Below are 12,560 nucleotides of genomic sequence, written 5' to 3' on the forward strand. Positions count from 1 at the left end.
AAAAGAGGTTAATATCCATTCCTTCAGAAAAACAAATAAATGTGTGATGAAGGCAGAGGAGCTGGAGTTCTAATGAAAGAGAAAGTTGTGCTAGAAAAGGCAATCAGAGGAATAGAGCTTCTTTAGGGCTCGTTTTTATGCTTTTATCCCATAGCAAAACCTAATATAGAGAACAATTAATCAGTGGCATATGCTTCTAAGAATAAATGTACATAATAGTCATCATATCTACTTATACTTACTCTTGTCAAAATTGTGCTTAATTTAGCTTGCAGAATCAAGGTGCAGGAAGTCCTAAGGAGTAGAGTGCCCAAAATGAGGAGTACGATCATTATTTTTTCTGACTTCTCTTCTGATTCCATTTAGCCTAGCTCAATAAATACTTTTGAGGCTTTAAGGCTACAATTATATTTTATATTATTTGTAAATGGCATATATATTTGATATACAGATGTAATATGGAAAGTGCTTATAGTGCCTTCTATGATGTGTGTGTGTGTGTGTGTGAGAGAGAGAGAGAGAGAGAGAGAGAGAAAAATAGGCAGCTCAGTTTTCTGTATATCTATTGCCCAAAGCTTAAAACACATAGAGAGAAGTAGTCTGCTTCACTTTTCTCCATTCCTGGATACTCAGTGAGATATCCTAATAAACAGCCCCCCCAAAATTACAAATTTCTTCAAACTTTATTGATACACTGCACAATCACAACCATCTCGTATTCATCCTGAATTAGAAAAGGTTACAACTACAATGTAACATGCACAAAATTCAGGTAGTATATTCACCCTTAATACAATTATTGACAGAAATCAAGTCTTCATTGATTTTTGGAGAAAAATATACTGAAGAAAACAAAAGAAAAAAGAACTCTAGAAGGCTGACAAAATTATATTTTTTTATCATGTGATAATTTTTTAAAGCATTTGAACATAGATTTGTTTTAAGGATAATTATGAAAATGGGCACACCCATTGTCTGACACAGCTATAACGGCACCATTGATAAGTCATATTTTTTTTAATCTAGAGGACTCTGAACTTGACAGATACATTTTTGTACACCCACACATTCCTCACAACTGTACTTTACATGTCACAAAAATTTTTGAATAATTAAAAATGCTCCCTCTAACTAACACAAGGGCAGCTATTATTACTTATCATTGCTATTATCGATAATCTTATAAATCTGCCAATAGCATAGAAAGGCCAAGAAAGGATAGTAGAAGGTTCACAATCTTTCTTTCTCCACTCAGTGGTGGAACAACTGGAACAACTGTGTGCCTTTAAAAGGGCATCATTGAAAGAAACAAAAAGGAATCACTTTCAAAATACTGGAAATTAGGCTTAGCTGACTACTTTCAGTATGAAGACAATTGCGTCTAATTAAGTCCACTCGGCATTCTTTTGGACTCCCGGTATTCTGCACCTGAAGGCTAAATTGCACTCGTTCAGCTCTATCTTTTTGCTACATCTTTTAATTGCAGATCTATTTCTTCCTTCTTTCATTTACTTCTCTTCTCTGAAATAAGAAATGAGGGAAATGAGACTGGCATTTTTATTTGTTTGCTTTTAGTGATCATTAGGAGTTCTCATCATATGGTATCTTTTTGAAAATGTTGCCTTCCTAGTTACACACCTGTTAAGTTTTACTGCAACTGCTCAAACTTATTTGTCTTAAAAGAAGAAAAAAAAAATAGAGAAGCTTTGGATAGTAGGAGGGGAAGCAATTGGGTATAAGCATTTTTAGGTACCGGGCTTGTGCAAAATGAAAATAAAAGATTCTCCTTGCTAGAGAAAAAGAGAAAAAAATGAATTTTGCTTAAAAGAAAAATGTTATGCTGCTTCCCCTAATTCCAAAGAGATTAAATTTTGCTTTAGGAAATTAAAAAAAAAATGTGAATTTTGGGAGAGGGGTGGGGAGGATTAGCGGGTCAGTTCCAGGTACTGCAAAGCCAGTTTTTCTCTGGTGAAGACTCAGAGCGAAATCGAGAAAGATAACCCCACCTCCCATATCTTTTCTCACCTTAAGCCATTCCTCCCATCATTCTATTGATGGGCCTGATGACATCCATACACAACTACAGAGAAGACATTCTCAATGGCACTGGAAGCATCTACCAAAACTAGGCTTTTCAATTTATAACCATTCCTGATGCAATGACAGTAATAAGCTCTCTTTGGGATCCACTGCCCATCTTGAGGTTCTGTATACTTTTCATTTAAGGGTTCTTTCAATATAGGTAGAACTTGCTAACTCCTCTATGTTAAGTGCAAAATAACTGGACTAATGAAGAAACAGATTCTTAAACTCATCCTTGCTTGTGGAGTTTCTAGAGCCCCAGAGCACACTTTCCATCTGGGTTTTGAGAACTAACTGCCCAACCTGGGAAATGTATCACTAGTATGAGACATAGGTTTCAGGAGAAAGAGGCCCAGGCCTCTTTTAGATATAAAGCTGTTTATCTTTTCTCCTATTCAGTTGAGCACAATTACAGCAGAATAACCATTCACAATGCTCTCTGAATAATGCGCATGTTTTCACCACCATTCTCTTATATGTCTCCCCTCACCCAGTTAAAAAACAAAAACAAAACAAAAACAAAAACAAAAAAAAACCCTACAACACTTTCTTAGACTTGCAGATAACTATCAGGCACTTGACATTAAACTTCTGAAAAACAAGCTTGGCCAGAGGCTTCACACTAACATTTCATTTGCATTACTTTGGTGGAAATACATATTAACTTTGAGTTGAGAAGGGAAAGGGTTTCAAAGTAATGCATTGCTGAATTCTTCTCACCTAATATCTTAATAAGCCTTATTTGGTCTTCTTCCCATGTGGAAAACCTTAAAAGATCTATAGGTTGCTCAGAGACTTGTTTATTGTTTCCTCCTTTACCCCTATCCCCACCCCACCATTGATGCTTTGAAAAAAATCTATCCAGCAGGTCTTATCCATCTATTCTCCATATGTAAAGTTGAAAGAGCTTGTGTAAGTGTGGATAAGTGAGAATTTGTTGTTCTGTACTTCAGAATGTTGGGGGACAGCTACTGTCGTATGAAGCTATCCCCATCAAAGTAACCTAAACAGCACAGAAGCTGGGGTACATCTGTTGTGAAGAAGAGCAATTTTCTTTCCCAGTGTCCAGTTTCCTTGGGTCTTATTACTTGGTTTTCTTTATCCCAGACGGATGAATGTCGACTAGGAATAGGAATTTTCTCCATTCTGTCATGTGGCCAGAATAGGTGCCGCATGGTATCCAGTGGAAGAGAGCAGTGCAAGGTTTCATAGTGACTCTGAGATTCAGCTTTGCTGCATTCAGAAGGTTTGGGTGATCTTCCTAGCCAAAGGAGAATGGATCCCTTCCTCTAGAACAAGTCTTGGAGTGAAGAACATGTACAACTTGTCCATTTCAAGCACTGTGTTCTCCAGAACCATCCACTCTCCACAGCCTCCACATTTATTTTACTCCAAAGTAACAAATTTATTATCAGTAAGACACTCAAATGACACAATTTTCATACAATGTGTAACATCAGCCCAACTCCAGGTGCTGAATGTGGTGACAGATCTAAACATTGATGTCCAACCTTTAATTATGACTTTGAGCCTGCTCATAATTGTCCCTGGAACGTGGAATTGATACACTGCTTTTGGCACATCATTTATGTTCCCAGAATCTGGCTCCTGGAGACTCACTAGGAAATGCAGATGTCTGTTTACAGCTGGCAAATGTAATATTAATTTCATTCACACCAGCTCAAATTCTTATGAAAGTGCCTAGCTTTTTGTATGCCAAGAAAGCCTAGCCTAGGTTTGTAGTTTGTATTGTGTATGTGTGTGTGTGTGTGTGTGTGTGTGTGTGTGTGTGTGTGTATACACATACCAAGTATATACACATTTGTTATTTTTTAGACTGTGGACCTGAAACAGTTTTCCAGTTGAGACAAGGCATGTCTGTGAGACAGTCATCGTTGATGCTTCTTTCTTATCCTCTCAGTAGGTCAGTCCCTGCAGCATAGGTAAAGAGGGGAGCAACCTTGTGTGGTTTTCAATGCCATTCCTTTGAATCACAGGCACGCTTGCTGGCTGAATCCTTTTTGTCCCAGGACATAATGCAGAAATGTCAGGTCAGTTCTTGTTTATATGTGGGATCTGCTTTGAACATGGATTGCTGAGGGAATTCTTCCCTATATCCAGTGGAAAAGCAGACTGTATCAGAGGAAATTGTGTGTCACTTACACTTTCCCCCTTCTTTTTGCAATGTTGTGTTAATCAAGTGCTTGGAAATTAAGTCAGTTGCTCGAGTGCCCTCAGCTCAGAAGAGCTTCCTGAAACAAATACCAGAGTTGTCAACACACCCGCCATATAATTGGCTTCATCAGCTTTTTACTGGATAGTTTCCAAACAGATTAAACTAAAACTAGAGAAGAGAGGAGACAATAGCCGAAGTTATCACACTCAGACAGGTAAACTGCTCTCTTCACATTCCACAGACAGATGTATGTTTTTTTCTTTTACGTTCTTACTATTAAGAAAAGTCATCCATGGAGTAAGTCTCATGGGTTCCTGACATAACTTTCTTGAAAGGCTGAAAGAAGCATGAAGGTTGACACCTTGGTCCTTCAAGTGTGAAAGAAAAAAATTACAGTACTAATCAAGGCTTTCCCAGGGCTGATCTGCTTCCCAAGAAGATATTTTCGAAAACACAGTCTCTTCTGGGAATAGTGAGTGACTGATCATTAGATTCCTACTTTGGTCCATCTGCTAACAGCGTGTATTTTGGGTGGGTGGGGTACCATATTCCAAAGAATCCATGACATATTGCTTTTCTACGTTGTTAGCCTGTAAGATCATTGGCTTTCACATGAGAAGTTAATAAGTAATTTTGAAGATGCCAATGTCTGCTGAAGGTAGAGGAGAAATGAATACAGCAGAATAGACACAATATAGTTAGACACTAATATGGTGATGAATTGATAGTGACTAGTGAGGAAAGAAATGGAAAGAAGTGTTACATAATTACACTGATCGATTGATAGACAGAGTAAATAGATTGCTAGAGAGGAAGATGAGTGGGTAGATAATTGAATGAAGAGATAAATCAGAAAATTGAGTAGATGGATAACTGTATAATTATTTTGATAGATACTTGATAAAACCTAAATAATCAGCCATCTATGAATAATTTTTTGTGAGTTGGACAGCATTTTTTTTTTTTAAGAGAAGTAGTATCCTCAAAATGCTTTGTCCCTTTTTGGTTATATGACTTCTGAATTTTTAGTGTTGGGTTGTATGAATTGCCACAAACCTCTAATTCCTATAGCTAGGAAGGAACACAGATAGAGCAGAGTGGTTAGAGAAGATGGCAAGATTAAACTTACACATGCACACATACACACACGTGTGCACACACACACATATGAATATGGATATGGATATATTGAGATAACTTCCCAGAAAGAAAAGATGTGAACCTTAACACAATTAGGTAATAATAAACATAGAATGAAGGATATGTACATTGTAATCAGAAAAATGGTCCAAAGCTTAAAAGACACAGATAATAGGACACTTGGCTATAACTTTTGCTGTGCACTACATTGTAAGTCAAGTTGTGTCTTCAGGGTGTTAATCATGAGGCACATTTTTTGCCCAAATGGAGCTTATATTTTAGTGTGTAGGGGAGGAGAGTTTGGTGGTGATGATGATGGGGAGGGAAGCAGAGGAAAGGGAAGGGCCAAGGTAGCAGGAACAGAATTCATTTTTGGACACACCAATGAATGATTATCCTACACATGGTAGAACCCTGCCCACCCCTCCCCCAACCCCAGTCACTTAAACAGAAAAAAAAATCAAATAAACAAACGAAACCCTGAAATCAAAAAAAAAAAAAAAATCAAGAACAGAAACAACAGAAGCCAAAACTGGTTTGCCCTCCGCAGTGTAGATTAAAGTCTGTGATATGGAGAAGCAGGCGTTGCTCAGAGAACCTATGTTTTCTTATCAAAACTTGATGAAGAAGTGGGCAAAGAGGGTCCCTGATAGCCAGAGACAAGCCAGCGCTCTAGAGGCCGAGTTTACACCATCAATGACTGCTCCAGGCCCTGTGTAGGGGAAAGAGAGACAGACCCATTAGGATGCACCCAAAGGTACCATATTTATTTCCTGATGAGCAAATATGTAGACATGCTTCTCTATGAGCATTCCCCCACCATTCACCCCCATCACTGACCCTTCTAAATGTGGACAAGTGGAAAGTGGCCAGGAGTAGTGTTTAGAAACTCAAAGGAGTAAATCAACGGGATGCCTTTAACATTACAGCCTGCCCTGAAAGATGAGGGTTTTAAAAATAAAAGGGATAGAGGGAAGTAATGGCAATCAGTTAGGCCTATGGGCTAAAAAGTTAGGGCTGCAGATAGGGCTAAATAGTATGGCAGGATCTGATGGCTGTTTCATAAGCAGTACCTCTAATTGTGTTCTGTCTTTGGAGACAGCATTCTGGACAGACAGGGATGAGAGTGGAAAGGATAGGTATTGAGGGCAAGAAAGGATCCAGTGTGGAGAGAAGTGGGGGCAGGGAGAGGAGAGAGGAGTAGAAACGTTTAGTGAGGTACGGGAGTCTAGGTGTTGAGGTGGCAGACATTTAACCCTGTGTATCTTCAGTATTGTGGAGGTTCCTCCTGCAGTAGCTGAGGAAGAATGAACACTCAAGAGTTTTAAAGACTATGATTGAGTTTATCCCATCAGTCAGTGGTGCTTCTCCAAAAGCAAAAAGAAGACTCAGTCTTTTAAGACCAAACCGTCACCTCTTTCTCTCTTGCCCCCTTTCCTCTGTCTCTTTACATAACCCTAGTGAATCATTCACATTCCATTGAATAAGACCATAGAATACAAGTTTTATCCTTTTCCTTTTGTCTGCTATCCTCGAGAAGACAAACCACTTAAACTGGGATTGTTCTAGGCTATTCCAAAGGCCTAGGATAAATGTGTCAGTTTTTAACACTGCTTCTGTGCTCCTCCATCATCTTTATTTGCAAGCCATAAGAATTTAGGGCCATAGGCAAGATCAGTATCTAGTAAGCAGAAAGTATTCCAGGGAAAGTAAAAGTGAGTACAAGCCAAGGGATCAGAAGGCATCAAGAGGCATTAGTGACAAGGAGAAAAGAGTTGCAGGCAAGGAAAACATGTCTTCTTTGTCTTTTCAAGTTAGGACTACACTGCATTTTTAGAAGCAAACTGCCTTGTTGGAAGTAAGCATGACTACTTCTAGAAGCAGAGATGGTGCAGCGTCTCCTCAGATAGGACCTAAGCAACTGGCTTGCTTGTCAACCTAATGAAATGCGTCTGTAACTTACCTAGGAAGGGACTGATGCTCACCTTTGCTTGGGGAAGCATAGGGCTCTCATTTCAGCAGTGAGCATTCAACTATTTCAACTTCAGGAATTTCAACATGAATAACTTCTCTTCTTCTGATTTACAATGTGTACAATTCTCTAATAGACTAAAAAATGCATTTCTGTGTGATAACTTAAGAGTTTAGCTCATATTATTTCTCTGCATTTTTCTTATAGAGTATTCACAGACAAGGACAGGATAAAGGCCCTAACTCAGTGCTATTGTCTCCATGAAGGCTCCATAAATATTTGTGGAAAGTAGCCTGACTCTGGGGCCTCCATCAGTCCAGACATATGTCCTAAGGAATCATACTGACCTACAGAATATAGTAAGTTGGAAAATGCCCAAGTTAAATCTCAAAAAGATTTTCTATATTGTCTTCTGAAAATGAATTATTGAAATTTTAAAATGTTTATAAGAGAATGAACAATGTAGATTTATAAAACCCATGTGTTTCTTTAAAAGTATCTTTCATTATATATGTATATATATGACATACATTAAACTGTGTGTGTGTGCGTGTGTGTGTGTGTGTGTGTGTGTGTGTGTGGTATGTATGTGTCTACCTAATTCATTTTGTTGATTTTAAGTTAGGAAACAACTGAAGCTCTAATAAGCTCTACTCTAGAGAGACAGAGGTCTCTATCCCAAGTTCTACCAGTGGACATTTTTATGGATATCATCCTATAGCACAAGGCTACATATTACTAAAACAAAAAGGAGAAGATAAGTATATAAGAAAGCAAAACTTAAAAGGGTAAGTATGGAGAGAAAAGGAGGCAACATCATAAAGAGAAATGAATGTCTCTTGTGGAGTGTGGCAGCTGTCATAAGATGTTCAGTGCTGATCAGGCAGGGGGTTTATAGCCACAGTTTAGCTTCAGTTGAGTGTTCCAAAGAGTAAAAACCAGGAAGGTGACTTAATGGATATAGAGGCGGTTCGGTTTGCTTAGGATGACAATGATAACACATATTCTTTATGTGGCAAGCATGATTCTAAATTTTAAACATATGTTAACTTTTTTAATCTTTGCAAAACCTTCTGAGCTATGTGCTATGCATTTTCATTACATTAATGGGGACACTGACAAACCGAGCAGTTAACTACTTTGCCTATGACCATACAACTTACACACTTAGAGTTGGACTAGAATTCACTCTGTCTACAGAGTGTGCCCTTGATTATTACAACTCTACTTCCTCTCTATAAAAAATAATTCTTTGTGAGTGTTTTCCAGGTACCAGAGCATCATGGTGAGAGGAACAATGGACTAGGAATCTGGAGATCCAATCGCTCTATGTGACTTTGCTGCTCCCTTGCTGAGTAAAATCCTCTCTCTGGTCTTTGTTCTCCAATGTACAAAATGAGAGAAAGTTGGGATTCCTGACCTCTAAGTCTTTTCTATTAGCATTCTGAGTTATTGTATAAATGAAAACCCCACATCTGGTGCTGGAAGGAACAGCTGGTGAACAGTCAGATGGCCTTTTCCAGTTGGTACCAAACTATTACCATTCTGGCTTTTTGTACCTCTGCATAGCACAATCTCTTGAGATAGCAACAGGGAACCAAACATTCCTAGACCCCAAGATTTTCTTTTCTGTGGTTTCATTTTCTATGCAGCGTCAGAGAGTTTTATTCTTTAGCAGGTATAATGAGCCTTGTTTTGTAATATCAGATGATATGGCAATTTATTGCCAAAGTGCCTTTGGCCAATCAGTCTATGAGATATGACTGAGCTATTCTGGCCAATAACTTAATCTAATCCAGCATGATGGAGATTAAAACTAGCACTGCTTTCCTCATATGGATCCTGGACACATTTGAGATTTGGCAGGTGGGCCATATGCCAGCATAGTGGCAGCCCAACAGAAGGGCTCTCAGGCTTTGTCCAGAGCAAGAAGAGTGGTTCACATTTGTGTACCACTTTCTAGGTTGGAGAAATGTTAGACAAAAGCCATCAACCATGAACTGATTCTTTAATTTCGTCTTTTCAGTAACGCTGATTCCACTGGAAGTGAAAGAAAACATCTGGTTGGGTCTCTCCCATAGGGCTACTGTATGCTCAGGCCACTCACCTGATTAGGCAAATGCTTCCATGTGCTTTAATGTAGAAGTGATGGATTGTTGCTGTTTAACTATTTGGTGTGATTCCATGACCATGTGGAGCTCATCTGGGGGTCCTTAGGCTGATAAGAGGCTTGCAAATGTTAACTCAAATAATCTGTTGCAAGAGAGGACATGATACCGGAGGAACTCTTCATGTGAACTGAAGTTGAGTGTTTTCTTTTCCTATACCATAATTTGTTCAGATACCAGCTGTATGGATTTCTCCAGATACTTGGTACCCAAGATAATACTAATTTTAATAGCAATAAACAGGGTAAGGAATTAAATGATGTTTTAATTTTTATTCTTTTATTTTTTTTTAATGGAAATAAAGAGAAAGGTAGAGAAAGGAAGTTGATATCACAATCCCAGAATCTAAGATTTGGTTATCTGAAGCAGATTTTCTATTATGTTTTCTACTACAGAAAACTAACCCTAAAATGCACCTGGAAAAAAGGCAAGGATTTGAAGAAAAGGTAGAACTGAAAAAAAGACTAAGGAGCAGAGTCCATGGATGCATAGGTGGAACAGATATCTTCTAGGGCGGTAGTTCCAATCTTTTTGGCACCAGGCACCAGGGGTCCTATGAGAATCTAATGCCTTATGATCTGAGGTGGAGCTGAGGTGGTGATGCCAGCACTGGGAGTGGTTGCAAATACAGATGAAGCTTTGTTTGCTCTCCCACTGCTCACCTCCTGCTGTGTGGCACCAGTTCCTAACAGGCCATGGACTGGTACCAGTCTGTAGCATGGGGGTTGGGGACCCCTGTTCTAGGGCACTTGAGAAAGGTTTTTAGCATATCTGCCCCCCATGGCCTCACTGCCTTGTCTTTGTGGACTTAAACATCCTTTGAGGTAAAGTCACTGACAACTGTAAAAGTGCTGGCAACTTTGGAGACAGACAAATTTTGCTTTTTAATCTTGACTCTATGGCTTGCTGGCTGTGTGATCTGAAGGTACTTTCAGTTTTCTCAGTTGAAAATGTGGGTAATAATACTGAGTTTACAGGGTGGTTAAAGGATTCAAGTGATTTCTGTAGTGCCTGGTACAAAGTAGTCATGTGATGCTGGTAACTGCTGCTCTGGTGGTTCCATGCCCCCTACCTTCCATTTCTTACTTAAGGATAATATTGGCTTACTTTGATATTTTCCAAGTATGTTAAACCTGAGGTGAAGTTTTGGTAGGTGAGAGAATGAGGAGGTGAGATAAGTGAGATGGGGTGCTGAGAGAGGTCATTTGTCCTGAGGGCCCTAGGAGGGTTTGAGGCACTGAGCAGGGAAATGGGAGAGGTCCAAAGACATCTGTGGCAAGGTTTAAGGGCAAAGGATCAGTCTGCAAGGGAAACAGACCCCAAGACAGCTTCAGAACATCATAGCCATTCACTCAACAGGTATTTGTTGGGAGCCTGCCATGCACTAGGCTCTGTGTTCAGACAGAAGGGTAAATATAATCTCTCCTTTTCAAAACTTATACTTCCATAGGACCTGGAATATTATATTCTAGTCTAAATCAATAAACAACCAACCAAACAAATAAATATATTTTTAAATCCTCACCGATTCTGAGAAGAAACACTTTGTAACAAATAATGTAACATCTCTTTCATTTTAGGAATATCCTTCCTGATGAATAATCTTAAAAGGATTGAGTTCGAGAGTCAGAACTGAATTTGAACTCTGGCTCTGCTACTCACTAGCAGGACAAGACAGTCAACTTCCCTGAAACAGTTATTATTATTTTTTAATGTATAAAATGGAGAGGGAATGGTTTTATCTAGCTTGCAGGGTTACTTGAAGATTAGTTCAGATAATATATAAGATCACCAAGTATAAGTAAGGGATGAATAAATTTAGGTGAATTAGAAAGAGAACAACCTTTGTTGATCCCTAAAATAGTATCTTTTGTGGGGATCCTACTTTAAATAAAGAACCCCACTGGATACTAGTTTCTCAAAGATAACTGTCAAACACCAGCTGAAAGCAAACTTGACTATGGTGAGCAAATGACCTGGTCACTCCTGAAAAGCACTGCGGTGCCTGCCAACCATAGATAATAGCTTCCTGAAGAAGTGCAGTTCTTCTGAGGAAGTGTGTTTAGAAGCCCAATTCTTTTCCTGGGTAAATGCCACATGTAAAGAGTCTTTATTAATGGTTAACGATGACTCAATTCAGTTAGGATGTCTATTATACATATCGGGTTTAATTAAATATTTTTCAAAGATAAATTCAAAGAGAGAACATGTAATTATGCCTTTTCCTCTCACTCTATTCCCTCTACCTTCACCCATTTCAATGCTAAACACTGTTTCTTTCATACCTGAAGTTGAACATCTTTGAAAATAAAAGCTTAAATGATGACGCAAAGCCACAAAACAAGCTGTGAATGACAACAAAATACCTTGGGGACACATCTGCAGACAAAAATAAGTTAGTCTTCAGCATACAGAAAGAGAAGATAGGCTTGGAAATGATTATGAGATACATTTCAGAAATTATAAATGGCATAAAGGTCAATTGGTGGGTGTGTTCTGGGCCAGAGGGAACATGTTATGGCTGTCAGGGAAGCTCAGTGGGGATGAGACAAATAAATTAAGAAATAGACAAACAAATAAAGTCCACTTTGGAGAGGCTATTTACTGTGTTAAATTACTTGTACGAAACATTAGATATGTAAAAAGCAAATTTGGTTGAGAGCTTAACATGGAATTAACCTGCAGACCTGAAAATACTGGAACTAAGAGTTTGCCACTGCATTCAAGGCATGGCTGATCACCCTCTGGAGGAGCAGGTGTTGAAAATCAAAGTACCCAAACTCAGCATAAATCTCCCAGAAAACTATATAAGCTTACTGATGAGATCCTGCCTTGTAAGAGGTTTTGAAGCTTAAAAATGAAGTATATACATTATAAGCAATGAAGATATTAAAATGTGTCACTGTTTTTCCTTTCCATGATGGCATGAAAACATAGTATGGTTCTTCAGCAACAGTAGACTGTATAGCTGTAATTCTACTAAAATAGCAGGTGGCAGGGTGATCACATTTAAAAAGAAAAG

The 12,560-nt window shown here is 38.7% G+C and overlaps 1 protein-coding gene across 12 annotated transcripts in view; it reads right to left on the reverse strand.

The window, feature by feature from the left end:
- The window catches only part of OPCML (opioid binding protein/cell adhesion molecule like), a 477,723-nt gene that overhangs the window by 10,703 nt on the left and 454,460 nt on the right, over window positions 1–12,560 (reverse strand). For 4 of the 12 annotated variants that reach the window (XM_039878859.1, XM_039878856.1, XM_039878851.1 and 1 more), the window contains one exon: window positions 665–6,110. The exons of the other annotated variants lie outside the window; for them this stretch is intronic. In XM_039878859.1, coding sequence (XP_039734793.1) covers window positions 6,010–6,110 — 101 coding nt within the window. In that variant the 3' untranslated portion in view covers window positions 665–6,009. Of the gene's footprint in view, window positions 1–664; window positions 6,111–12,560 lie in introns of those variants that run through there. 12 annotated transcript variants of the gene reach the window in all.

The sequence above is a fragment of the Pteropus medius genome, unplaced genomic scaffold (assembly GCF_902729225.1).
Source record: "Pteropus medius unplaced genomic scaffold, Ma_sr-lr_union100, whole genome shotgun sequence".
Lineage (NCBI taxonomy): Eukaryota > Metazoa > Chordata > Mammalia > Chiroptera > Pteropodidae > Pteropus > Pteropus medius.